Source organism: Quercus lobata, unplaced genomic scaffold (assembly GCF_001633185.2).
Source record: "Quercus lobata isolate SW786 unplaced genomic scaffold, ValleyOak3.0 Primary Assembly Scq3eQI_206, whole genome shotgun sequence".
In the NCBI taxonomy this organism is placed as follows: Eukaryota; Viridiplantae; Streptophyta; class Magnoliopsida; order Fagales; family Fagaceae; genus Quercus; species Quercus lobata.
This window is the reverse complement of record NW_022154783.1, coordinates 13,244-39,528: the sequence shown is the minus strand read 5'-3', so window position 1 is coordinate 39,528 and position 26,285 is coordinate 13,244. Positions and strand designations below refer to the sequence as shown.

Sequence of the window (26,285 nt, the reverse complement as noted above, 5' to 3'; positions counted from 1 at the left end):
GATTATCCTCTTCTAGAGGGATGTCTTCTAGTACTTCAATGAGCTCTGCAATAACCCTTCTCTCCTCTATGCTCATTGTCTATACATGCTCATCCATAGCTAACATGGCTAGGTAGCATTCTCTAGCAGCTAATTGGTCTCCTTGCACTTGTCCTATCCCATAATCTGTTGGGAATTTGACAGATAGGTGGTAGATAGATGTTACTGCTTTCCAATTGTTTAAAGTTGGTCGTCCAATGTTGGCGTTAGAAGAAGATGAACAATCCACAACGAGGAAATTTACTTCTTTGACTATCTATTGTGGATATGTTCCCACCACTACAGGTAATGTTATAGTGCCCATAGGTTGCACTTTCATTCCTCCAAATCCTACCAAGGGCGAACTTACTGGATGAAGTTAATCTCGTCCAAGCCTAATTTGTTGGAAGGCGGGATAATATAACATGTCTGCCGAACTCCTATTATCTACCAACACCCTTCTAGTTGTATAATTTGCAATGAGCAAAGTGATGACGATTGCATCGTCATGTGGATGATGGACCCTTCCAGCATCTTCATCTATGAATGTAATGGCTTGCTTGTTTGCGCCCCTGGTCCTTGGTGGTTGTCTAGAGAGTTGGACGTTCTATACCACCTTCAGGTACGTCTTCCTTGACTTAGAAGATTGCCTTGTTAAAGTTTCTCCTATAATAACTCTAATTTCTCCAAGTGGGGGTCATGATGGCTCTTCTACCATTCCTTTCAACTTCTCGTCTTTATGATCTCGTCCAATAAAATGTCTCAACTTTTCCTGTTTGATAAAATTCTTTATTTGCTGCTTTAAGTCATAGCACTCGTCTGTGTCATGGCTGTGATTTTTATGGAAGCGGCAATACTTGTTCTTATTGTGCTTATTAGGATCTTCCTTCATCTTCTTTGGCCACTTCAAGGATGGGTCATCATTGATTTGCATAAGCACTTGATCAAGTGGAAAGTTTAAGGGCATGTAGTGCTGACTCCTTTTGACGATGACCCTACCTTCCTGTTATCTCTATCTTTCTTCTCTCCTGTTCGAGCCTTCTTTAGACGAGGGCCTTGTTCAGGATGGCGTGGGAGTTCTGCTTCCATTCGCTCTGCTCTTTTCCTTTTCTTGGTAATGATTGCATCCTCTGCGTTCATGAAGTTTTGGGCTGAATGGACGAGTTCAGCCATGGTTTACGGCTCTTGATTATAGAGCTTGTAGATGAATAAATTGGAACTAACTCTATTGTGGAAGACTGCCAATAGCAACTTGTCATTCGTCTTGTCTACTGTCAGGGCTTCCCTGTTAAAGCGAGTGATAAAGGACCACAAGCTTTCATTTTCTCTTTGTTCTGTAGTCAGCAGGTTGGATGAGAAGCGTTTATGCCTTTGTCCTCCGATAAAGTTGTTGACGAACAACTTACTTAACTCTTTAAAAGAACCAACAATGTTTGGAGGTATCTTGCTAAACCACACCCGTGTTGGCCCCTTAAGGGTAGTTGAGAAAGTCCTACACATTATCTTATCTGGAACACCTTGAAGGTGCATTGTAGTCTTGAAAGTGGCTATGTGATCACATGAGTAGCGTGTTCCATCATATGAGTACAAGGAAGACATCTTGAACTTGGAAGATAGGGGATGACTATTGATGGAAGCCATAAAAGGGCGTTGAGGCTTATTTTTGGCAAGCCCAGTAAGAGAAAAGGCCCAGCAACATGGGTAGACCAAAGTTAGCAAGCAAGAAAAAGCCATTGCCCAAGTGGCAGAAATAAATGGCTCACGGGCTCATAAAGTGGGTCTTGAAGAAGCAAACGGGCTTGAAGGGGCCTGGAAAAAGAGAGGAAGCAAACCCATGGGCAGTATTTAGAAAAGCGGGAATGTGCTACAGCAAGCCCAAAGTAATGTAAACAAAGAAAGTAAGGGGTTTAATGGAAGACCCATCAACCCCGAGGATGAAGTATAAAGTAATTGGGCTAGGGAAGCCCAAAGAGAGTTAGTAAAGGCCTATGGGAAAGTAGGATTAGTAAAGGGCTGAGAAAGCCCAAGGAAAGCAAATGAGCCAAGGATGTCCAAGAGGGAAATGAGACACAAGAGCCAGCAAACAGTGTAAGGAAAGGCTCAGTGAACACACTGAGTCACTAGGAGGGAAATAAATAGCAGGCCTAAAGAGGCCCGGCAGGATTGAGTTAAACAACATTACAGTAGGAATAACATAGTGGTACAACAGGAGCATGGGAATAAGGCCACGGAGTGAAAACAGAATAGGCCAAGGGAAGAAAGGCCCATGATCCAATAAGGCCCAATCCCTAAAAGAAACAAGTCATTAAGAATGGCAGATCGGAGAACAACCCACGCCATAACAAGCCAAAAGTGCACGGCAAAACGTATAGAATAATCTCCAGAACACGGCATGTGCATGAGCAGCGGGTGAAGAAGGTGAAGCACGCGCCAGGCACCACTAGTCTGTACCCAACCGATATAGAAAGTGGTGGGTCATGGGTCAAAGGGCATGGTCTGGCGGTGGGGAGAGGGAAAAAACCTATTCTGGGGTTCTTGCTCAGGCTCTTTTGGGGGAAATGTCTTGCTGGGATGACATACCACCCAAAAGAAGTAAGGATGAGTTGGAACCACCAGGTGCATGCCATGAGGGATAGAGAGAGAGAGCACACACACTGTAACGGGTAGAAAAAGCCACAGCAAGCAAACAAACTAAATAGCCTTCTTTGTTTGGCAGAGGGGAGCGGCGCAGCTAGCATAGGTAAGTGGTGGTGGTTGAACCACTGACGACCAGTAAGTGGTCGGCAAGGACACTTGCACTAGACAAAGGCAGTTAAGGGCTAAAACAGTAAATACCAGCTACGACAGGCTCTATAAAGGACCCCTTGCTGTGCACTGAGAAAGGAGATTCAAAAATCACAATAATAGGAATTTCTAGAGAAAGACATAACCCAAAAGTAAGCATTGAGAAGGAAAGGAAGTAAAACAAAAGAAAAAGAAAACCAGGAAGTAGGAAGGAGAGGAAAAGAAAAACCGAAAGTTTAGAACGGTAGGCATATACCAATAGGTTGATTTCCTCTCTCTCTCAATAGCCTTGCTCTCTATAAAAGGCAAAAGATCTGTATTTAGGCATGGACCATTTAGGCCTGTTCTCTCAAAGCAATTAATTTCTTCTCCGAGATTACTCACATTGCCCTTCTTGGTTTCAAATATCCAATTTTTTTATATTTATTAACTGATATATATAGTAGATAAATATACATTATAGATTTCCCATTTATGCTAATTAGGAATTAATATTATACTATAACTCATTCACAATGAAGATTATTTTTAGGGTAAATTCCACAAACCTCCCCTGAGGTTTGGGCTAATGCCGATAAAGTCCACAACCTTTAAAAAGTGACCATCTTGGTCCTTATTCCCAAACGGTTTGTAACACCGTTACTTTTTTTTTTTTCCTTCATTCTTCTTTGTTATTTCCTCTCTCCAAAATCGCCTCTCTCTCTCTCTCTCTCTCTCTCTTCCTTTGAGTCCATAACCTTTGACCAAACCGAGCAACCCTAGCCACCCGACTCGACCCACAAGCACTTTAAATTAACCATCCTCTACTCAAATCTGGCAATGATAAGCGCTACTTCGCTCAGCTCCGACGACGATTTTTCTCAGATCTACTTAGAGCCGATGATTTTGGCTTAGATCTGAAGATATTTTTCAAAAACCCGCTTAGATTCAGCGATGTTTAAGCTTAGATTGGTAATGTTTCACTCTCCTCCGCTCGAATCAGGCGATGTCCAGCTACATTTCAATCTCCTCTGCTCAAATTCGGCACCGTGGTGGTGGGTTTGCAATTTCTCTTCTCTCTTCCTCTTTGCGGTGGTGCTGTGGTGGTGGGTTTTGTAGTGGGTCAATTTTGGTTTGGATTGGTGATAGAGAATTTGGTTTTTTGTGGGTGTGTTGGATTTTTGTGGGTTTTGGTTTGTGTTTCTAGTTTTGGGTTTGTTTTGGGGTGGTCGGTATTGCTGATGAGTTTGTGGGTTTTGTTGGTGGTCGATGGTTTTGGGTTTGTGGGTTTTGTTGATGTCATTGCTTTGCTGGTGGTTGATGGTTTTGTGGTTTTGCTGGTGATCAGTGGTTGGTGGTCGCTGGCTTTTTGTGGGTTTTCCTGGATCGAGTTGCTAGCTTTGTGGGTTATGTTCTTCAATTTTCTTCTTCTTCTCTGAATTAGAGAAAGGGAAGAGAGAAGACTCAGGAGAGGGGTGAGGGAGAGGACAGAGGTTATGTAACAGTGTTACAAACCATTTGGGAATAAGGACCAAAATGGTCACTTTTTAAATGTTGTGGAATTTATTGGTATTAGTCCAAACCTCAGGGGAGGTTTGTGGAATTTACCCTTATTTTTATCTCAATAATTATATAGATGTAACTCTTCCAAGTCATGCACATGTCTAACTCTTCCTAACTATGCATGTTGGTTTTTTTTTTTTTTTTTTTTTTTTTTTTTAATTTTTTTTAATTTTTTAATTTTATTATTATTTTTTTTTAACTTAAAAATTTGGTGAGATAGCATTAGTTGGCCAAATAATCAAAAGTCCTTTCAATAACACAGCTAAGTCTCATCAATAAAAAAGTGGTAAAGTAATAGTTGATAAAAACAAATAAGAAGTTGTTTTTATCTAAAAAATTGTTGTTATTTTTATCTAAAAATTAGTGATAAAACAATATAGTTGATAAGAACAAATAAGAAGTTGTTTTATCTACAAATTTGATGCAATTTGGTGCAGTCACTTGGCACAACCACGACTTCTAAACCTAACTTTTATTATATAATATATGATATGATATGATTTAGGAAGTGGTAATGTTTGGGTTTGTGTTAACTCTGGCAAAAGAACTCTCCTGCTGGGGACATTCTTAATGTGTTATTTTCGACTAAAGAAGAAGGAGAGTTTCGTAGTACAGCCAAGTGTCTTCTTTTTATCAATGGTGTTGGTGTTAACTGTTAACCATGTCACATGTGGAATGGCACAAGGCCACGATGGTAGAAATTGCAAGTAGTAATGTTAGGATCAATATGAGTTTGGGATTGGGAGCCATGGAAAAAGCAATTTTCTTTTTTGCTTGAAAAAGTTTTATGTTGCATCTTTTCTCTTTTACTTTGCCTTATATGTTAATTTCCCTATTTTATTATTGTTGTTGTTATTATTATTATTATTGTTAGGTTCTAAGGATTAGGAATTAATGTATTAGAACACTAATTTGTAATGTTAGCAAACCATGATTAAAACAGGTTTTAAGTCTTGTTTAGACTTGCTCAAAGTGTATGCGTTTTATGTAAAGTTTGAATCGAGTTACTGCAGAACTTATAGTGCAATTCTATCTAGCTCGATCGATCGAGAATTAGACTCGATCGATCGAAAGTCGTGCAGATTATTTTTTCTGCAGAATTTCTAACTCAGTCCAAGCCCGTTTAACGTGTAGATTTTTATGTTTTGTCTTAAGTATAAAAGGGAAAACCCTAGCCACGTTTTATGTTGCTCCTTATATTGTATGTGTGAATCTTTTGTGAGATCAAGAGGTGGTTGTCTTCACACATACTTAGGGTTTCCAAGATTCAAAATTATGTCAAGAACTTGGTGATCATTCAGTTGCTGCATTCAAGAAGCTTAAAGATACACAAGCTGGAGTGTTTGTACTTGCTGTGAATTCAAGAAAGAAGTAGTCTGTGGACTCAGAGCTGTCACGTGGTCATGGTAGTAAGTTTCCTACTCGAGGTAGCAATAGGATGTTAGTGGTCTAAGTCGCTATTGTGTAAACTTCAATTCTTTTATAGTGGATTTAGGTTTACCTTGAGAATAGCTAGATTAAATCCTCCCCAGGTTTTTACTGGTTTGGTTTCCTGGGTCATCATATTTTTGTGTTCTTTATTTTCCGCACTTTACATTAATATAATATATTTGTGTTAACCTAGATCTGATAATTGGACTAAGTAATCATTTGGCTAAATAACTAGGTTAATCTGGTTGTAAATTTTAAGGGGTCTAAAAACAAAAAGTTATTATTATTATTATTTATTTTATAGCTCAACTATTAAAACAAGTGAAAAATGAAGACTCCCCAACCTTGATTTTCCTCATGAATTAGATTAGACAATGAATTACAAAAGGTTGGGTCATATATACTCATATGTATTAATCCTGACAAGTTACAATATACGATTGAATTGAATACTGTCATAGCAAGTCTAGATTTGAAGTCTCAAGAACAAGATACTAACCATTTTGAAGAAATTACAAGTGCAAAAGCTTATTTTGTTTATACTTCCATTGTATGATATCTCAATCTTGCGAGGTAGGGTGCCATAGTACCAAATTGTTTACTGAATGTGTCAACGTGGTGACAAAGCTTTGAAGTCATTTTTTGAGCAAAATTGACAAAGATGGACGCAATGCTCACTTTGTTTCTCTCTCTCTCTCTCTCTCTCTCTCTCTCTCTCTCTTGGATTCTATATCTTGGTATGACACTGTTTTTCAAATAATGGCATATTATTTAGCTTGTAGTGGCACGAAACCAACTTTGAAGTTGTAAGGGGATGCTTTATTCATAAACTTGCGCATGATTGGACCTGCAAATATGACGCCATTATCTTTAGTTGATTGATAAACTATGCTTTCATGGGCTTTTTGGATGAGGAAAATTGATGAACTGGAGAAAAGCTCGGCCTTCAATTGTATGCGAGACTCCCATACCTAGGCATTTTCTAAGGCATAAAATGCTTAATGGGTTTAGAGCATCACCATCAGGTCTTCCATAAAAAATGTTATTTTGACACACCTAAAACCTACTTTATTATTTTAACACATTATTTTACAATACAATTTATCAGATGTTCTATTATTCAATCACATACATTAAAATAATATATATATATATATATATCACATTAAAATATCATTAAAAAAAATTCAGACAGTAATATATACTACACAGCCCACTACCACCACTGCCCATAGCACACCACCACCACTGCCCATAGTAGCCCACCCCTATAACCACCGCAATCCACCACCGCCGACAACCATAACCAAAACCCAAAATCAACCAACCCACTACCACCGACCACCATAGCTAAAATCCAAAATCAACCAAAACCCAAAATTAGCCCACACCCACTGCTATAACCCACCAACATCAGCCCATCACAACCTATGAAAATCAGCCCACCCACCGCCATAACCCACCAACATCAGCCCATTACAATCCATGAAACTCAACCCACATCCACCCAAAAAAAAAAAACCAAGGCGATTTGAGATGGACGGCGATCTGCCCATCCGAACCCACCCATTGCCCAACCCACCCATCAAACCACGGCCAAAAAACAAAAACCACAATTAGAGAGATTGGCGTGGAAGTGATGCGTCGGCGTGGAAGAGAACTAATGGTGAGAGAAGAAAATATGAGAGGATGAGAGAGCTATGATCGGTTTTTAAGAAAAAAAAGGAGGAAGAGACTGACAAAGATATGAGAGAGAAAAGAATAAAAAATTCATTAAAATTATACATCTTTCCGTACATTTTCATATTTGAGAATGTCCTATTGATGAATATCAAATTTTTTGAGATTTAGAATATCTCATGAGAGATATTTTTTAGTGTTTGGTGCGCCAAATACTAAATATCAAGATATCCATGGGAAAAATTGTTCTTAGCAGCACACGTATCAAGAGAAGTCAAACACACGGATACCTCTAAATAATGCTGCTTTTTCTTTGATTGAGTCAAACCCTCGTTTTTCTTTGATCGAGTCACATCTGGTAAGTATATTTACTTTGAAATGTAGGAATGGGTCTTGTTTGTCACTAGTGAACCAATCAAAAGTAAAATAATTCGTCCTTTTAGGCTTATACTTCGTTAAGAGTACGGAAGTTGAGTCAGATGTATATTAAATTCTTCTAAGTAAAAGAGCATGTTTTTTTTACTTCGTTATAGGAAAAAAAAAAAAAAAAATCAAATTAGGAAAAGCCTTTATTGTTCAAATTTCACAGAACTGAAGCTAATACAACTGTAGACAGCAACAAATTTTCTTTTTGATAATTCGTTTGTTGGGGGAGGGAGTATTCAAAGCCTGATTGTTTTTGTTAAAGACACTAAAAGGTACCAGTTGAACTATAAGTCTTTTAGCCAAAGAAAAGACTTTTTACAATTTGCTCTTTGCTAAAAAAGTTTACAATTGGAATTATTTGAAAAGTCATACTCAATTAAACAAAGTTCCTTTCCCTCTTTCTTTTAATTGACCTTAGTTTACTAAATGAAAATTATGAACAAATTTTTAAGTTTGAGCAACAATTAATGATTATCTAGGATTTGCTTATAATTAGAGGATGCAACAAGATAACTTAATTGCATGGACTAGTCAGCATTAGAATTTAGATGGGTTTTTGAAATTTGAACCCAACAATTTTGCCAATTAAAAATATAAAAAGCTCCAAATTTTGTCAAATAGACATCGCATCCAAATACTTGGTTTAATACTGTTCAAGGTTTTAATTTGGAGCTAACTTTCCTATAACTTGGTAAAATAAAAATGAAAGAACGTGAAAATTTTATATTATTGTTAAGTGATGAGAGTATGAGACACTGTTCTTTTCAAAATTCAAGCAGATCTGCCTCCTTCACGGACTAGTAACAACAAGCCAGCAGCACATATATGATAATTCTGAAAAGGATTTTATTTTTTGGTGATTCCACAGATAAGTTTGACGGGACACTTTTTTGGCTTCTTGCCTTTCTTTGGTAAAGTTTTTAGAGAAAGAATCAAATCTCACGAAGCACATAATATTGCTAGAGCAAGATTTAGATATAGTACTTAAACGCTGTTCTTTAGGTTTTTTTTTTTTTTTTTTTTAATTCTGTTATGCGAATTTTTTCTCATGAAATAGAAGTATATTTCTTAGTTAAATAGTCATATAGATGAATTTTAAGAAGGGAACTTAAGGAACAACACCTAAAGTACTGTACTTATATTTTGTCTATATTGCTATATTGTCTGTATTCTATGTGTCTAGTGGCACTAAACTCGTTGAGATAATGACATGTGTTTACTCTGAAAGTACTGAACTTAAACCAAGTTCTTTTTGTTGTATATCATTTTCATTACACAAACACATCTAATTTGTACAAGAGGTTGATAGAATTTGGTTTGGAGTATTCCGAAATGCTTTAGAATACAAGATTTTTTTAGAATTCTGCGTGAGAAGCTCTACCATGCTTTAGAATACAAGAGTTTGATAGAATTTGTTTTTTTATTCCTCTATGATAGCCACCCATGTGGGGTGTCAGCCAACCAATAATACATCTTTTTTTTCTTGATAATATACATCTTCTTTATATTACAGCCACATGTGAATTATCTTCTTAGGTGGATTTTTGATAGCCAAGTCTTTCTTGGATTAAGTAAGGAGAATTACAGATTATATTTTGTACAATTTTAAGAGTTTTTATTTTTTTTATTAGGAGTTTTGGTAGTAGATTTATGACATGGCATAATCTTGACTATTTATTATAAATGAAATATCAATATTAAATTTTTTTTAACCAATCCGCCATTAGTGGATTGGAAAAATTCCAAATCACCGCCAACCCACCAAATTATAAAAATGATAGGTCGGTTGAAAGTTTGAGCAATTTCAACTTGGCGAATTGGGCTAGTTAGGCTTTGTTATGTGTTGTATACTAAACTTCAAAATTTATTTTATCATTTATGAATAAATTTAAAAATTATTTCCTCTAAATCCTATAAACTATTGAAGGACTTGCAACAAAAATATAAACCATTAAAGGAAATAAATCATAAAAATTGTCCACTTTTTCATACATTAAAGTACATACATCTTATAGTATGAGTATTTTCTAACATTTTCTCTATAATAAAAAAAATTAAAAAAAAAAGGCTTTAAAGTATATCTATGTATATATGCTTACGAATATGTAGGACAAGTATAACATTTTGAAGTACTTAATTAAAAAAACCTTTAAATTTGATGTGATATATAGACTAACAATAGATGAATATATATATGTGGGGGTCCAGTAGTCTTGGCAGTCGAATTGGCCAGCTAACCCGACTCTCCACTTTAATAGTTGAATGACTTGAATCTACTTGAAAATAAATATCAGATCCATGCGGGGTGTGGTCACTCGGATTGAATGGATTGTTACTCAGGCCTAATTTTTAGGAAAGATGGAGCTAAAAAGCCTAAATAAGTGTGAGTATGTCTGGGCTATAAAATCACATGCATAACTCAACTTGATCACCAAAAACAAAAAGAAATGGAAAACGGGACAAAGCAGATATGGGGGTTTAGGGGTAACGAAGAGCTGAAGATTGCATCTGAGATAACTGTTCGAGGATTTCTCAACTCGTTAATGTTTCATGTCAACAAAGATGATGATAGACCAACGGTTCCTCTTGGCCATGGAGATCCCTCGGCATTTCCATCCTTTCGGACCACTGGCATTGCCGAAGATGCCATTGTTGATGCCCTTCGAACAGCTAACTACAATTGTTATGCACCAACTGTTGGCGTTCTTCCAGCGAGAAGGTACGTAACTCTATAAATGTGATATCGATTATTTCTTTTATATAAAATTATTCTCTTCCATGGATTTGCTGACTCAAATTCTTTTTAATTTTTATGTTCCTTCAAAGTTGTAATTATCCTTTTTTTTTTTCTGGGTAATTAACTCATGCATCTCCTCCATGCTTATGAAATTGAAAGTGTTATTAGCCAAAAATCTGTTGGCATCATCACATATTCACATTATTATTATTTTCTTTATGGTTCGTTTAGATTGAGAGAGGGAGAGGGAGAATAGAGTAGAGTAGAGTAGAGTAGATTTAACACAAAATTAGCTTATTTTTAACCAACTCTATTCTACTCCCTCTCCTTCCTCTCTTCCATCCAAACAGGTCATTAATGTTTTGATAAGAAGATTTAGAGAGTTAGTTATGACTTTAAAAAATTGCCATAATCTAATTAGATAATTATTATTCCTAAAAAATAGAAAAATATGGTTAAAATTGTAATTTAACAAAATTCAAAAAAAAAAAACTAACTAAGAAACTGAAATTAACACTCTCTATAATCTATATAAATATATCGCACATATGTTTGATACATTTTTCCCTAAAAATTAGAGCACACTAAATCTAGCAGTTTACTTATTTTCAAAATCTGTGCAGAAGGCGTGTGATGAGGCTAGTATTTTATACATGATTGTACTATTTCCAAAAGCCTCATGTTATAGGCAAAGGAAATAATTTAGGCAGTCCTAGATCACTGCTTTGGACTATCACAAAAGGTGTGGGCTTAATAGTGTGATCCACCCCTTTTGCAAGAGCTTGGAGTAGTACTCCGAAACTACCTAAGTATTTTCCTATAGATAAAATGGTGAAATTTCGTAAAAGTAGTTTGCATGTTTAAGGTAAACTAACAGAGAACTTTCGCAATGTCTCTAAATTTTCACTTTAATTCATTAAATACAATGCCTCTATAACTTTTTGGGTGTGTGATAACCCTTATAACACATGTACTAACTTTATTATATTTATTGGTAACTTATGCTAGATCACATGGGGACCCCTCTCTTCTCTCTCTCTTTAGTTTTTTTTTTTTTGTTTTTTTGGTTTTTTTTTTTTGTTTTTTTTGGACAAACAACAGTAGGATTTCACGTCATAATAATTTTTTCAAATCTATTGGTGGTATAAGTCACGTTAAACATAATAATTTTATGATTTCTAACATTTCTTTCTCAAGTTAAGATTGTTATAGTGTCATATAAGAAAGTATTTACATTAAATGTGATAGTACTTTATGTTATGTCATGTGGTATAACCTTGGTTCCTCTTTTTTTTCTTTTTTCTTTTTTCTTTTTAATCACCTTGAACAGTTAATAGCAGGGTTACACATGACAGTAAATTTTTTTATATTCGCTCATAACTCTAGTGATATTGAATATTAACACCATAGTTTTCTAGTATTTTTATTTTTTCAAATTAGACTGTGACATAGGGTCACATTAGGCAGCACCATCTTAAATTTGACTACAATTCCTCCATGTTACATGGCAAATGATGTGTCTTTCTTCTTCTTATTTATTTATTTAATCTTCACTTTTGTCATTTTGGATTGTCCACCTGTACTGATGGTAACTTTGTCGCCTGGTAATTCACGTCACATAAAAGTAGTAATTCTAGGATGGATATCATAGTATCATTACCCCAAAAAATTATAGATATAATAGAGGAACCTTTATTTTCTTCCATATATATATATATATATATACACATGGTATTCCCTACTCTAAAAAAGGCAAATTAATACGGTTGTTTTTGGACAAAGTTAGAAAGAGGAATGCTGTCTATCTATGGCTGCCAATGCAAAGAATCATATATATATATATATATATATACATAAAATGGTGTAAAAAAAAGTGCTCATTAGTTTATGGCTTACCATTCAGATTAGTCTGATTTAATTAATTAGATGCTTAAACTCCAAAAGGTCTATAGCGGATTATCTCTCTCGGGACCTCCCGTACAAGTTGTCAGCAGATGATGTTTATCTTACAATTGGATGCACACAAGCAATAGAAGTCATATTAACTGTCCTTGCTCGTCCGGGTGCCAACATTTTGCTTCCAAGACCAGGCTTCCCATACTATGAAGCTCGCGCTGCCTGTAGCCGACTTGAAGTTCGCCATTTTGATCTTCTTCCTGAAAAGGGTTGGGAGGTTAATCTTGAAGCTGTTGAAGCTCTTGCAGATCAGAACACTGTTGCCATGGTGATCATCAACCCTGGAAATCCTTGTGGCAATGTCTACTCACACCAACATTTGGAGAAAGTGAGTTCAATTACTTCTTTCATGTTAAAAGCTACAAGCTTGTACTAATCCTACACGAGTTTGAGGATTAGATCCTTTCTAGAATTAATATTTACTCACATAATATATCAGCATCTTACATATTATTATTAGTTGATTAATACTATTGTTTTTTTCAATTTCCTAATCGGTATTAGTGGAAGTTGGTTTGTTGAATTTTAGATTGCAGAGACAGCAAGAAAGCTTGGGATTCTGGTGATTACAGATGAGGTTTATAACCATCTCACTTTTGGAAGTAATCCCTTTGTCCCTCTGGGGACCTTTGGATCAATTGCACCCGTTATTACACTAGGGTCTATTTCAAAGAGATGGATTGTACCTGGTTGGCGTTGTGGTTGGCTTGTTACAAATGATCCAAATGGCATCCTTCGAAAAACTGGGGTATGTGAACATCCTTACAAAATGTGGATATAACACATGAAATTAATCAAATTATGGACATTGTGTGTATGAAGTATATATCAATAAGTGTGTAAGAACAATTTTCCAATGTTTTAAACACTACGGATCTCCTTATATAGAACTTGTTCATGAAATACATGTGCAATGACATTAACGAGTCTGCAACCTATATATAACATCCTTGTACTTGTTTTAATGGGTAGCATTATTGTTTACATGGAGTTTTTGTCATTTTTTCTTCCTCAGATTGTTGATAGCATTAAGGGCTGCCTTGATGTCTCTTCTGATCCTGCAACCTTCATTCAGGTTTGTAATATAAGATGCTATTAGTGAAGAGCATACTGGAGTGACTACTAGCTATATATTTCATCCTTTCAAGCACTACTAGAGTTTATAACAGCCCACTTAAAAAAATCAAATGCATGATCTACAACAATATTATGTAACAGTTACAGTAGCATCGTTTGTAAGGCAAATTTTTCAATTTTTAGCTGTTACCCTTTTTAATATGTAACTTGGAATTTCCTAGCCTATATATGTGATCTCATTTAGTTGAGAGTTTTCTTACTAAAAGCAAACTCCCACAGTAATGTTTTAAAATTTTATTTATTCAATGTTTTCACTTTTTTTTTTGCAAAATTTTCATCATAAAAGAAATTTCAATCGAATCATCTACTTCAATTTGCATAAATATTCAGCCACCCAGCTGCTTCTAAATTTTATTTGTAGACATTGAGCCTACTAATGATACATATCACATGTATTCTTTACCTTTTTCTCGTACAATTATAATTAATTTGATTTATGTTTCAGGGGGCAATTCCTCAAATCTTAGAAAATACAAAGGAGGATTTCTTTTCAAAAATCATCTACATAATAAGGGAAGCTGCAAATTTGTGTTATGAGAGAATCAAGGAAATCCCTTGCATTACTTGCCCATATAAACCTGAAGGTTCCATGTACACAATGGTAAGGGAATCACATATTTAGCATATTTTGTGCCCCTTCGTTAAAAATCAGATACATATACTTTTAGTTACCAACTTTCAATTTTAGGTCAAGATCAACCTGTGCCTACTGGAAGACATCGGTGATGATATGGAGTTCTGCCTCAAGCTGGCAAAAGAGGAATCAGTCATCGTTCTACCGGGTAAGACACAAATAGTCTAAGAGTCTTCAGTTGGTAAATCAAATTCATCACGGTTTATAAATGCCAAGACACTTTCAATGCTTTATTGATGCATCTTAAGTGGAGGGAATAAAGTTTGAATCCTGTACATCTCCATTGGAAACATTGTCAATTAACCTAAAGGTCATTGTCTTATACTTGCTTTCAATCTTTCTTTATCTATGCATTTCAGCTTCTCAACGAGTATGACTTCAAGTATGCATATATATATAAATATATATATATATATATATATATATTTATGCACATTACAAGTATGTTTTATGTTTATATAGATCTCAAAGGGATAGAGCCTTTGTTTAAGCTCTCCTTTTTTGGGGGGAGGGAAATATTGGGATTTGTTGCACTAAAATGGTGTTAGCTGAGTGACACATTTGACATTTACAATACGCATTATCTCAGGGATGGCTATGGGGATGAAGAACTGGTTGCGCATAACTATCGCCACTGAGCTTTCCATTCTTGAAGATGGCCTTACAAGGATAAAAGCCTTCTGCCAAAGGCATGCCAAGAACAATAAGATTTAGTGCTTATGCTAGTATGTAATTTAGTGCACTAGTATGACAGTTACATACTAACTGTCTCCTTTCAAATCACATGCAAAAAGTGAGAGACTGAAACAATTAATTGGTAATTTATATTCTACAAGAGAAAATAAAGTGAAGAAGAGAAGGAAAAAACTAATTGCTTTTTCCCATTATTGCACTAGTATGTAATTTGTGCTTATGCACAGAAATGATGAATTGTAGTGGTGCTATTAACGTTAGTTCGAGTTATTAAATATATATGACATAGTTCGACTAGAACATTTGGAGATATTAAAATAATTTTTCCTTGCAATTTTCAGGATATTGGTTACGTTAAATTTCTCATTATATTGCTATTATGTATATAATTTTGAAAATTACTAGTGGATACTATCTATACAATATCAATTCACAATTATTTTATGTGAAATTCTACTAAATATAACACAAAATAAAATAATAAATTGGTCAAATAGTAATTTCTAAATTGAATGGGGATAGGTGCATTGGATTGTTTAACTTAATTACAGTTTGTTATATTTAATATCTTAGCATACAAAATATCTAAATAGAAATAGTATAAAAAAAATATGCTCATTAGTTCAGAGAAAAAATAATAGCAAAAATCTAAACAATTTAATTTGTATGAAAAGCTAACAAAAGCAAAATCCAATTTTGATTCTAACTGAATTTTCTATAAACTTCGATTTAAAAAAGCAAATGTATGTATTACCTAGTTAACAATGGACTATACATAATCATAGTATATTACATAAATAATTTATAAATTTGAATTGTTTTTAGCTATACCAAAAAAAAAAAAAAAATGCTCATAAATATAAAATCATTCAAACTCTCTTTTCCTCTAATTTTAGACATAGAGTTAGATATATGGTTATGTTTTTTTATGGCTTTTTTTATATTGAACTCCTCGTTTTTTACACTAAATTAACTCATTTGGCACAAAAATTAAAAAACTTAGATTAGATGGGACACGTGCCGCAAAATTAAACTCTAATTGAAATCCAATTTTTACATTGAATTAACTCACTTAACATCAAAAATTAAAAACTTAGATTAGATAGAACACTACATGGCATGAAATTAGACTTTAATTGAATTCCAATTTGAAATCTAATTAAATTTTCTCTCAAATTTACCTATTTATATATATAAAAAAAATATATATATATATATATATATATTAAACGTCAATTTTCCTCTAAATCTCACATACATATTTTTGAGAGAATTATGTTAGGCCTTTCGTCTTCTTCTTCTTTTTTGGGCTCCTGAAAAAAAAAAAAAAAAGGCTTGTAAGATATTGTTGATATACTTTCCTCCATACAAATTTAACATAGACAAAAAAAAAAAAAAGAGTAAGACATTCAATGATAGAGAAGATCATGAAAAGTGGAATCCATGATGCATAAGTTAAAAAAATTATAAACTGAAAAATAAATGGGAGCATCGATTAAATAGTCAAGTTAAAAATGTCATTCACTCATGTATGTACATAGAACTAGCCCCCCAAATTTAGATATATTTTCTTTTCTTCTCAAAATGAATAGGTATTAAATTATGAAATAATACTAGTACAAATTTTACTATATAAGTCTTACAAACTGATATATCCTTAATCATGAAAGATAATTTAAACACTTATTTATATCTCGTTGAAGGAACACCATAAGTCATTTCACTTAAAGAGTTCACTTAATTAGTGAATGACTTCTTTCTCAAAAAGAAAAAAAGAAAAAAAAAAAGTGAATGACTTAAAAGTCAAATAGAAAGTTCATTTAACACTCACTTTGAAATTGTTAAACTCAATTTTATTGTTACAAAAACCAATCTCCATTTCTTCTATTTTTTATAGTGATGTCTTGATGTATTACAATTTTAAGTTTATAATTGAAATTGTGTTTTAAACACGCGATTTACTTGCTAATTAACTTAATCCACTCCAAGAGCAAGTCTATAGAATATTGTTGTAACAAAATTGATTATCCATTGCTCACATATCGATCTAGTCCAAAATCTATTTCAATATATATTAATTAATTAATCACCACAGTTAAAAAAAAAAAAAAAAAGTCTCTTATTTTCAATGTGAGATTAAACATTTCACTAACTACTCATCTTTCATGTTTTTTTTTTTTTTTTTTTTTTACAAGATAGAATTTTTATTCTAACCTAATTTAAGTGTATATATGTGTGAAACTTCCACTTGGAGATTTAAACTCCGGCCCTTGTCCCCTACACCCCACAAACACTTATACTTGTGAAGTGACCATTGCACTAAGAACATGCAATGGTTACTTATCTTTCATGTTAACTCTCAATATTCATTTATATATATATATATATATATATATAGTCATATTAATTCATTTATATATATATATATATATATATATATAGTCGTATTAATTCATTTTAAAAACTTAGAAAGATGTCAAGGTAGCTTGCTTCTCATCCGAGCATCCGTTATCAAATCACAGGGTACGTAGTTGCTTATTTTATATTTATATATATATATATATATATATATATTTTGTTGTATTAATTCATTTTAAAAACTTAGAAAGATGGTCAAGGTAGCTTGCTTCCCATCCAAGCATCCGTTGTCAGATCACAGGATACGTAGTTGCTTATTATATAAATATTCCCAACCTCACTTTTCCTGTTTTTGGGCTGTGCATATATGTAGTTGCGAGTGACAGGCCGACAGCATCGAAGTCAAAGCAATATATATATATATATATATATATATATGTATATATGACTCACTCAGTTCACACCCAACCCAGCTGAACCAAGAAATGGAAAACGGGGCAGAAAGATGGAATTTTTTGGGGGACGGAAAGCTGAAAGCAACGTCGGGAACCACCACCGTTCATGGTGTTCTCTTGAATATAAGAAGAAATGTTGACAAAGATGATCCCAGGCCAACTGTGCCTCTTGGCCATGGCGACCCCTCGCTTTTCCCATGCTTTCGGACCACCACAATTGCCGAAGATGCCATTGTTGACGCTGTCCGCTCCGCTGAATTTAATTATTATTCACCAAAGCCTGGACTCCTTCCCACAAGGAGGTAAATAATACTAGTACTACTACTACATAGTACATACTATATTATTATGTCTTTTTTCAGGTAGATTTAGATTAGAACCATGTACTCTGATGAATTTCATATTTTCCTTTCCATTTTGGTAGTTTAGTTCACTTTCTATTTCTTTTTAGTTTTTACTATGATTGCATATCTTTGGCTTTCATATTTGTTGGGTTAAGATAGCTTGATCTGGTTAATTGAATAATTAACCAAGTTGATTAATTAAATTTAATTGTATGCAAAATGTGAAGACATCAACAAATCACCAAAAATACTAAGTGCAGCGGAAAATAAATTAGACACAGTGATTTGTTGATAAATAGGAAAAACCTCGCAAAGCAAAAATCCCATGGAGTGATTTTAAGGTTACCATTCCTAAAAATCTACTAATCAACAATCAAACTGTTACAAGTATAAGGAATCTTACCAACTACTCTGTTCTATCCTGAAATACCAACCTATAGTTGAATTTTTACTCTAATATCTAATTGGACTTGATCTTGTAGTAGCCTTCTTTTCTTTGATGTACAAACCTCCAATTTGTGACTAGCGCTTTGCACGGATCTCAGTACGTGACTAACTCTAGCAACTTACATAGATATTGTTGGCTGCAAAGTTCTTAACTTTATCAACAATGAAGATCAGGAAGCACTTGGTTACAAAACCCTATAGTATACAAACGTAGTAACTTCACACAAAGAAAATAAGTCTCTTGGTCTCTGTGTCCACGTATGATGAATCTTAAAATAAGTCTCATATATGTCTAGAGTTGTGAGGAAAAAAAAAAAAAAACCCTAAACAAATACAAAAGTCTAGGTCGGATTTCAAAACTAGAAATTCTGAAATCGTAATTCTCGATAGATCGAGCTACTATCAAGCTATTTATCGAGCTTCATATTAAGTCTTGATAGCAGGCATCTATCGAGACTTAATGAACAACTTTTATTCACTTGTTTCTTGGACCAATCTTCATGTCTTTAATACTTGACTTGAACAACATGTTTCTTGAAGTACTAAACCCATCTTAGATCTACCCAATTACAAGTAAGGTGTATTTTGTTAAAAGATTAGCTAATTACAATAAAATATAAAATATGACCCTAACAATATTGTTGCCCGTTTCACTGTCTAACAATTGGTAGGGACAGTAACGTGAATGATCAACGAGTCACAAGTGGTTTGTAGTTTTATTTTTGGTAAACTAAAAATGGTTAGAGGGGATGATCGATGAGACTTTCCTATCTAGACATTACTATAATAGTATCCTAACCACTCCTGCGTTGAGACCCCACACTACAAAAAACGCGCTCTGATGCCGCATTTTGTAGCCGTGTTTTTCAAAAACACGGCTACAGCTTCTCCCTTGAGCCGCGTTTTTAATGAACGCGGCTCAAAGGAAGGGCTGGAGCCGCGTTTTTAAAAAACGCGACTCCACCCCTGGTCTGGCTGCGTTTTTTCCCGGTCAGGCTGTGTTTAGCTGCCTAGGACTGAAGCCGCGTTTTTAAAAAACGCGGCTTCAGTCCTGTCCGAGTTTTTTTTTTTTTTTTTTTTATTATTATTATTTTTTAAGTAATGCTTGAGCTGCGTTTAAAAAATGCAGCTTCAAACATGCTTCAAATACCCTTTACAAGTTTGGGGCTACGTTTAAAACACAGCTTAGACATTTAGCTTGAGCTGCGTTTAAAAAACGCAGCTTCTACATGTTTGGAGCTGCGTTTCTTTAAACGCGGCTTCAAGTTTCAGTATAAAAAACAAAAAAAAAAAAAAAAAATTCCCTCATCCAAACACAAAAATACCCTAACTCCCCAAATTCACACTCGCTCTCAGATCAACCACTCTCACCGATCCAACCCCTCACCGATCCCAGACAACTCTCACCGATCCAACACACTCCCCTCACCGATCTCAGACCACTCTCACCGATCTCAAGCTACCTCACTTCCACCCTATGTGAATCCCCTTCCTCCCTCCGCTCTTCCTCCTCTCCGTTCCCTTCTCATCGATCGGTGGCACACACACACACTCTCGCAAGGGCGACTAACAGTAAGTTTTTGAAAATTGTTTGTTTTGATTTCTATTTTAGGCTTCCTACTTTTGGTTTAGGGTGTCGATTTTAGGTTTAGGGTATTTCGGCCGTCAATCTAGGGTTTTGATTTTGGGTATAAATGTTCAGTTTATATATTTGAATTGTACGTGCTTAAGTATAAATATTCAATTTTGGGTATAAATTTTTTATTCTGGGTATATGAAAAATTTTTCATATATATTATGAAGGAGCTCTTAGTCGTTGATTTTGTTTGTCTTTATTTATAATATTTCAATCGTGCTTAAGTGTCCATTTGTAATCCATTTTGTTAATAATATTGGATTTTGGCGGATTAGGATTTTATGCAATACCCTAGTGCCACATGCAATGTCTACGGTATTGTGTGGGGGTACTATTACCCTTATTTTTCTCACAATTTTTTTTAAATTTAATGATTGAAATTAAAAGTTTTTTGTTTAAAAAAAAAAAAGATTCAAATTTTTTTTTTCCTTTGAATTTCGTTCATTAAGAGCAATTGTATATGGTGGAATATCTCAATCAATTGGAGTCGTCCAAAGTTGTATTCAAGGAATTAATTGAACTACATCTAACATTGTTGTCTGATGCAAGCAGTACGTGTAGAGATGGTGGACGTGGGTGCTTGACCATATCAGATCCTGATTTGGTTTATATCAAAGTACGTAGTTCACAATCTTTAGGGAGTATATGATTGAGTTGTTAGGCCAATCAAGTATTGTACCTTGTTTTTAGCTAGTATCTGATTTGTTATTGGTGTTCCTATTCTCATGTTTTTGAACGTTGGTAAATTTCTATAAATCAAAGAAGTCTATTTCAATTTTGAAATAAATTAAGCATGGAGAATGATCTAGCTAGTGATTGAGACTTAGGAGTTTTGAGTTTTTTCTACATTTGTATGTACCATTGTCTTTTAGTAATGTTACTAATTTCTTGTTTGTGTGAATGCGTTTTCGCTGTAAAGTTATAATATTAGAACTTTCCTGATATAAAGCTTTATTAATTGAAATGGTGGTATGTGTTATTGAATCAGTAGCTCTTTTATACAGAGTATACAGATTGACTGTACTGATCCTCTAACTTAAACAGTGGTAACTCGTGCTGTAAAACAATTTTACTGAATCAACACTACGACTGAAGTATACTAGAATGTATAATATGGTGGACTATATATTAAAGAAGTAACAAATGAAACTTTAATATGTCAAAAAAAAAAAAAATCCATGGAGTTTTAAAAAGTAACATATCAATGTAATTTGAAACTATAAGATTCAATTTCATACGTCTCTTAAACTATAGAATTTAAAATGTGATTTAAGATTCAATTTCCTTTATAGAATCATATATGGTTAATGTGATGGAAATTGCTCAAATTGGGGGGTATATACGTGAATTTCTTGATGACTTGAATGCCCTCAAAACACCCCGAATTTAACTTATTAGATCTACCCCTTCATGGCTGTGCAGTGTTGATTGTCTAGCTTTTTCCACCGAAGGTTCCAATCCTCCTCGCGGTGGCATGTTGATATTGTTGGAGAACGTCGATCATACACTCCCAATCGGAGGTCTCTAATCACTGGTTCCATCGATCACAAGTCTACATTCTTCAGCCACACGTTTTTCACCATTCAAGGGTATGATTCACTCCAGGGCCGGCGCCATATATTTTGGAGCTTAAAGCCCTAAATTTAAGTTGACATTTCTGTATTTAACTATCAATATAAATAAATAATTTAATAAATTAATATTAACCAAAATAATGTTAATTTTATATAGAGAATCAGAAATAATGTTAAGTACCTAAAATAAATGAAAATTTTCATTTTTATTTTAGAAATTGAAGTTTACTTTCCTTTTTTTAAATAATCAAATTGAAGTTTACTTTATCGTGGATAAGAAAATGCCTCTTTAAGTAAATCTGTAATCTAGTTTTCAATTTTAATTTTAGTGTTAACAAAGTGATAGAGATTGTTTTGTATGTGTGTTTGTGTGGGAGATTAGGTATATAATGTTGAGGATATATGTTATAAGGTATTGGAAAGTCTCAAAACATTTTTTTTTTCCTTCGACAGTTTAGATTTTGTTAGATTGAGTTTCTATTGGTCTAATATGTTTTAAACCCTTTTGGAGGTGAAACAAAAAATAGTGCACAACCCTTTTATATTGTCTAAATTATTTATTATCATACAATTTTCTTTAAAAAAAAAAAAAATGCTAAAGGTGGTACAAATTTTATTATATAAAACATACAAACTAATGTGACAATAATATTGTTGAGATTCAATTATGTAATTATAAATGAATGTTTGATTTGATTTGATTTTTTGATTGGTGAGACAAAGTAATATTAACTCAATATCCCTAACATTACTCTACCATTTTTGGCCTTTTTATAACTAGGTGAGCAATTTTTTTTAAGGGGTATAACCTTTTTTTTAATGGGGCCTTGAGCCGCCACTGATTCTTTCCTTTCACACACACTACAACCTATTTATTAAATGAATTAGAGAAAGAATATTTAAACTTTTCTTACTAAATTCATGTCTAAATTGTTTAATTGTTTTTTATTACTATTATTATTTTCAAATGCATGAGAGAAATGCATAAACTGTTCTATACATGTATGCTTTGAGTTTATTAATTGGGACTCCAATAAATGTCTCATCATGTAAGTGTATGTTTGTTACAGTAAATAGAGATTATGATAAGAATAGTAATTTGTATTACTAGGATTAAAAGATATTGTAATTGAATAACTATTACTGTTCATTTGTTTAGTTGTAAAAATTAATTGTTTACATATGAAATATTTGTAAAATGTAATGCACGTGGAACTTTTGTATTTTTTTGAAAATATATTAATTTCAAAATTGTTAGACATACTTAGGAATAACTATTACAATCATTTTAAAGATAAATAACTATTCTCAATTTAATGAGTTATTCCTAAGTAAAAATCATTCCCGGATGCACCAAATAACCGAATATATATAACACATAAATAACCATTTCATTGCAAGATCTATTACCATGTACAAAACATGTCCTAAATATTTTAGTTCCTTTGACTTGCATAGCTATATGGACCAGCCTATTTTTTCTATATTTTGAGGTAGTTGCATTTGAAATGGTTAATGCCATCATACCATGTCATCAGTGTAATGATAAATTCAATTGAATATGCCCTGTATATACGTACCTAACCCTTGAAATGTTTTTGGTTGCTGCATTGCTTATGGTGCACATAAAGTATCACATTTTTGTGCAAATTAACGCCATTTGTGTCATCCAATATGAATCCAATAAAGTGTATAATCTTTCTCATATTATATATATATAGCCTCATATTAGCGAAATTGAGATAGTCTAGTTTATGGGAAATATTTTACTTTTTAAATTTAACAGTTTATGATATGACATTAGATCCACCTTTAAATTTGTTAAATTCATTAAAACCATTAAATAGATCCATTTTAAATGGAGAAGATACTAATATCATGATTTTTAGACAGAATCCAGACCTAATAATCCAATTATCACTTATCTAAAAATCAGGAACTGAAGAATAAATTAACTTATAGTAATAGGAATCTGATTAGGATGATTACAAGAATTATTTCCTTGATCATTAGGAAGTTGAACTTTACAAGCTAGCCCAAAAGCTACATATGTATAACATGTATTCCTTGCATTATTATAGCAGCAAGAATAAACTTGCGTGCACGATCGCTTGCACATATCTGACATTTAGGTGGCTGTTTGTAGCTAGAGGAATATCCCAAGCATTATTTTAATATTTTACAATCAGTCACCATTGCAATTGTTAGTTATAAAAATAGATCCTTGTAGGGCAGAAACTTGCCGGTTACAGGTGGATGATCATAGCTCAAAGAGAAGAGTTCAGAGGAAGATAGTTCTGTGGACAAGGGAGAGCTTTCTAAGCTTTGGTGAGAGGAAGCACTGGCATGAAGACTTCAACTTTCTGATTCTCTATTTTTCTTGGCTTTGCATTGGGAAGTTTCATTAAATTGCCACTATCCACAAGCTCTCCTAAGGTAATATTTTAGCCCGTACATGCAAATATGATTTACGATATCCTACTGTTTGCTTGTGTTCTACTGTTAGCATTAAGCAATTGTGAATTGTTATAATAGCCCTAATATAAAATGGGAAATGAGAGTTTTCAAACTACTCTAACTAGGATCTGACACAATAATTTTAAAAAAGGTAGCAGTATTTTATTATTTGGGAGGACCATTAGGTAAAGGTGACATGTTATCCTCGAGGATTGAATAATTTGTTGAACTTCAGCGGATCCTATAACAGTTGAAAAAACTAACCTAACTGTAAATGGCAGATTCGTTGGACAAATTGTTTAAGTCATTGTAGAGGAGACTACCTGCATATAAATTTAACATTTTCACTAATTGTTTGGTCTCTCATTTGTGTGCCCTACTGCCAACATTCGGAGGGATAGATGCCAACATTCGGAGGGATAGATTGAGAATATAGGTTAAAATTGAATAAAAGAATAGCTTCATATCATTTGAACATGTTGTTCATGGGGGCTTAGTAACAAAAAGTAAAAGAGTACTAAAATATAGATTTAACCAATGTAGGTGTAGTCCCCCGCCCACACCGTAGAAAACATATAATTAAACGGAAAAATCTATTATAATGACCTTAAGATGCCAATTGGAGGTTTTGAATCTAAGACCTCATGAATTTCGTTAGACCTTGAGAACTACTAGATTAACTGGGTAGGATTTATTTCAACTTTTCCATTGGTAGTATATACTCAGTAGAGTTATATATTAATTATCACGAGAATGTAAATTTGATAGCAAAGTTTTATGATATTGGAACTAAATATATAAGACATAAGTAGCTATATGCCTTAGAACAGCCAATTTAATTAAAAGGAAGAAAGAGTACCAAAAAAAAAAAAAAAAAATACTGGAAATAGAAGAGTGGTCAGTGAAACCCAACAACCCATCCAGCTTCTTTGCTGCCACTTATTTCACTACAGCCCACAGGGTCAAGCTGAAGTAGATTTGAGAGCCGTCTCTCTCATATATTTGAGAAACCCCACCACCTTTTCATGAGGGAGGAGGAGGAGGAGTGCCTCCTTCACCACAGGTAACTCAACTAGTGCTGACAGCCAAGCAAATAGAAGGGGGGTCTTCTGTAGGTCTATAAGCTTCAAACCAAGGAATTCTTCCAGTGCCTTATAGGAGCCAAGTGTAGATACAATTACAAGGTCCAAGAGTCCCACCTTCTTCTGATCAATGACTTGAATCCCTTTTGGAAAAATATTCTTAATTCCCTCTTCAAGCGTGCTATACATAATTGTCTAAACTTTAGGAGATGGAGAATTGAAAAGTCATTTCTGCATTGAGGACTCATGTCAATTAAGCTTTTTTTGTGTCAGATTTTACATATTCATAGTAGCAAAGGTTTTTTTTGCTTTTCTTTTGATTAGAGGCCAGATGAAAAGAATGGTGATGATCATTGATAGAATTATAAATTTTTGTTAAATGCATGTGCTTTAAAATAATGGTCTAGTCAATGGAATTCGCATACTTTTATTTAATAAAAAATGAAAATATTTGATCAAATACATGCAAAAGATCAGCCTTCAACTTTTTTTTTCCTCTTGCAGGAATTTTTTTCTTTTTTTCCTTATTACTTGATGCAAGGTATTCCATTCTCCACGTCACAATAAATTACACACATTAGAAAGTAGGTTTGGAAACACAAACAAAATATGGCTTGTATTGACTCAAATTCGTACTTAGATTAGACAATATTCCCGAATACAAGTCAACTATGCTCACTTTGTTTGCGGGTTTCTATATATCTGACGCGTGTTCATTTTAAAATAATGTTAGGAATTTACGTGAAAATATTAAAATTCAATCAGGAGTTAACAAGTAAGTAAAGTGTAAACGCGGACGTGGAAAGATAGGTGTTCTTAGCATTATTCTCTATTTTATAGAGAGAGTTTAAGTTGCTGCAAATAATTTAAAACCAAATTCTTTTGTCATGTTTT

At 33.7% G+C, this 26,285-nt stretch overlaps 1 protein-coding gene across 1 annotated transcript; it reads left to right on the top strand.

Annotated features, from left to right (window-relative positions):
- The first annotated feature begins 10,187 nt into the window (after positions 1 to 10,187).
- On the top strand, positions 10,188 to 15,216 carry LOC115973365 (nicotianamine aminotransferase 1-like). The gene is made up of 7 exons (XM_031093624.1): positions 10,188 to 10,600; positions 12,563 to 12,902; positions 13,104 to 13,322; positions 13,590 to 13,649; positions 14,157 to 14,312; positions 14,400 to 14,493; positions 14,935 to 15,216. The coding sequence occupies exons 1-7, from the start codon at positions 10,329 to 10,331 to the stop codon at positions 15,057 to 15,059; spliced, it is 1,266 nt and encodes a 421-aa protein (XP_030949484.1). The 5' UTR covers positions 10,188 to 10,328; the 3' UTR covers positions 15,060 to 15,216.
- Positions 15,217 to 26,285: the final 11,069 nt, after the last annotated feature.

Coding starts and splice junctions, on each gene's coding strand:
- LOC115973365 (XM_031093624.1), top strand. CDS start 10,329: ATGGAAAACGGGACAAAGCAGATATGGGGGTTTAGGGGTAACGAAGAG. Junction 14,313..14,399: donor AAGGTTCCATGTACACAATG/GTAAGGGAATCA, acceptor TTTCAATTTTAG/GTCAAGATCAACCTGTGCCT. Junction 14,494..14,934: donor ATCAGTCATCGTTCTACCGG/GTAAGACACAAA, acceptor GCATTATCTCAG/GGATGGCTATGGGGATGAAG.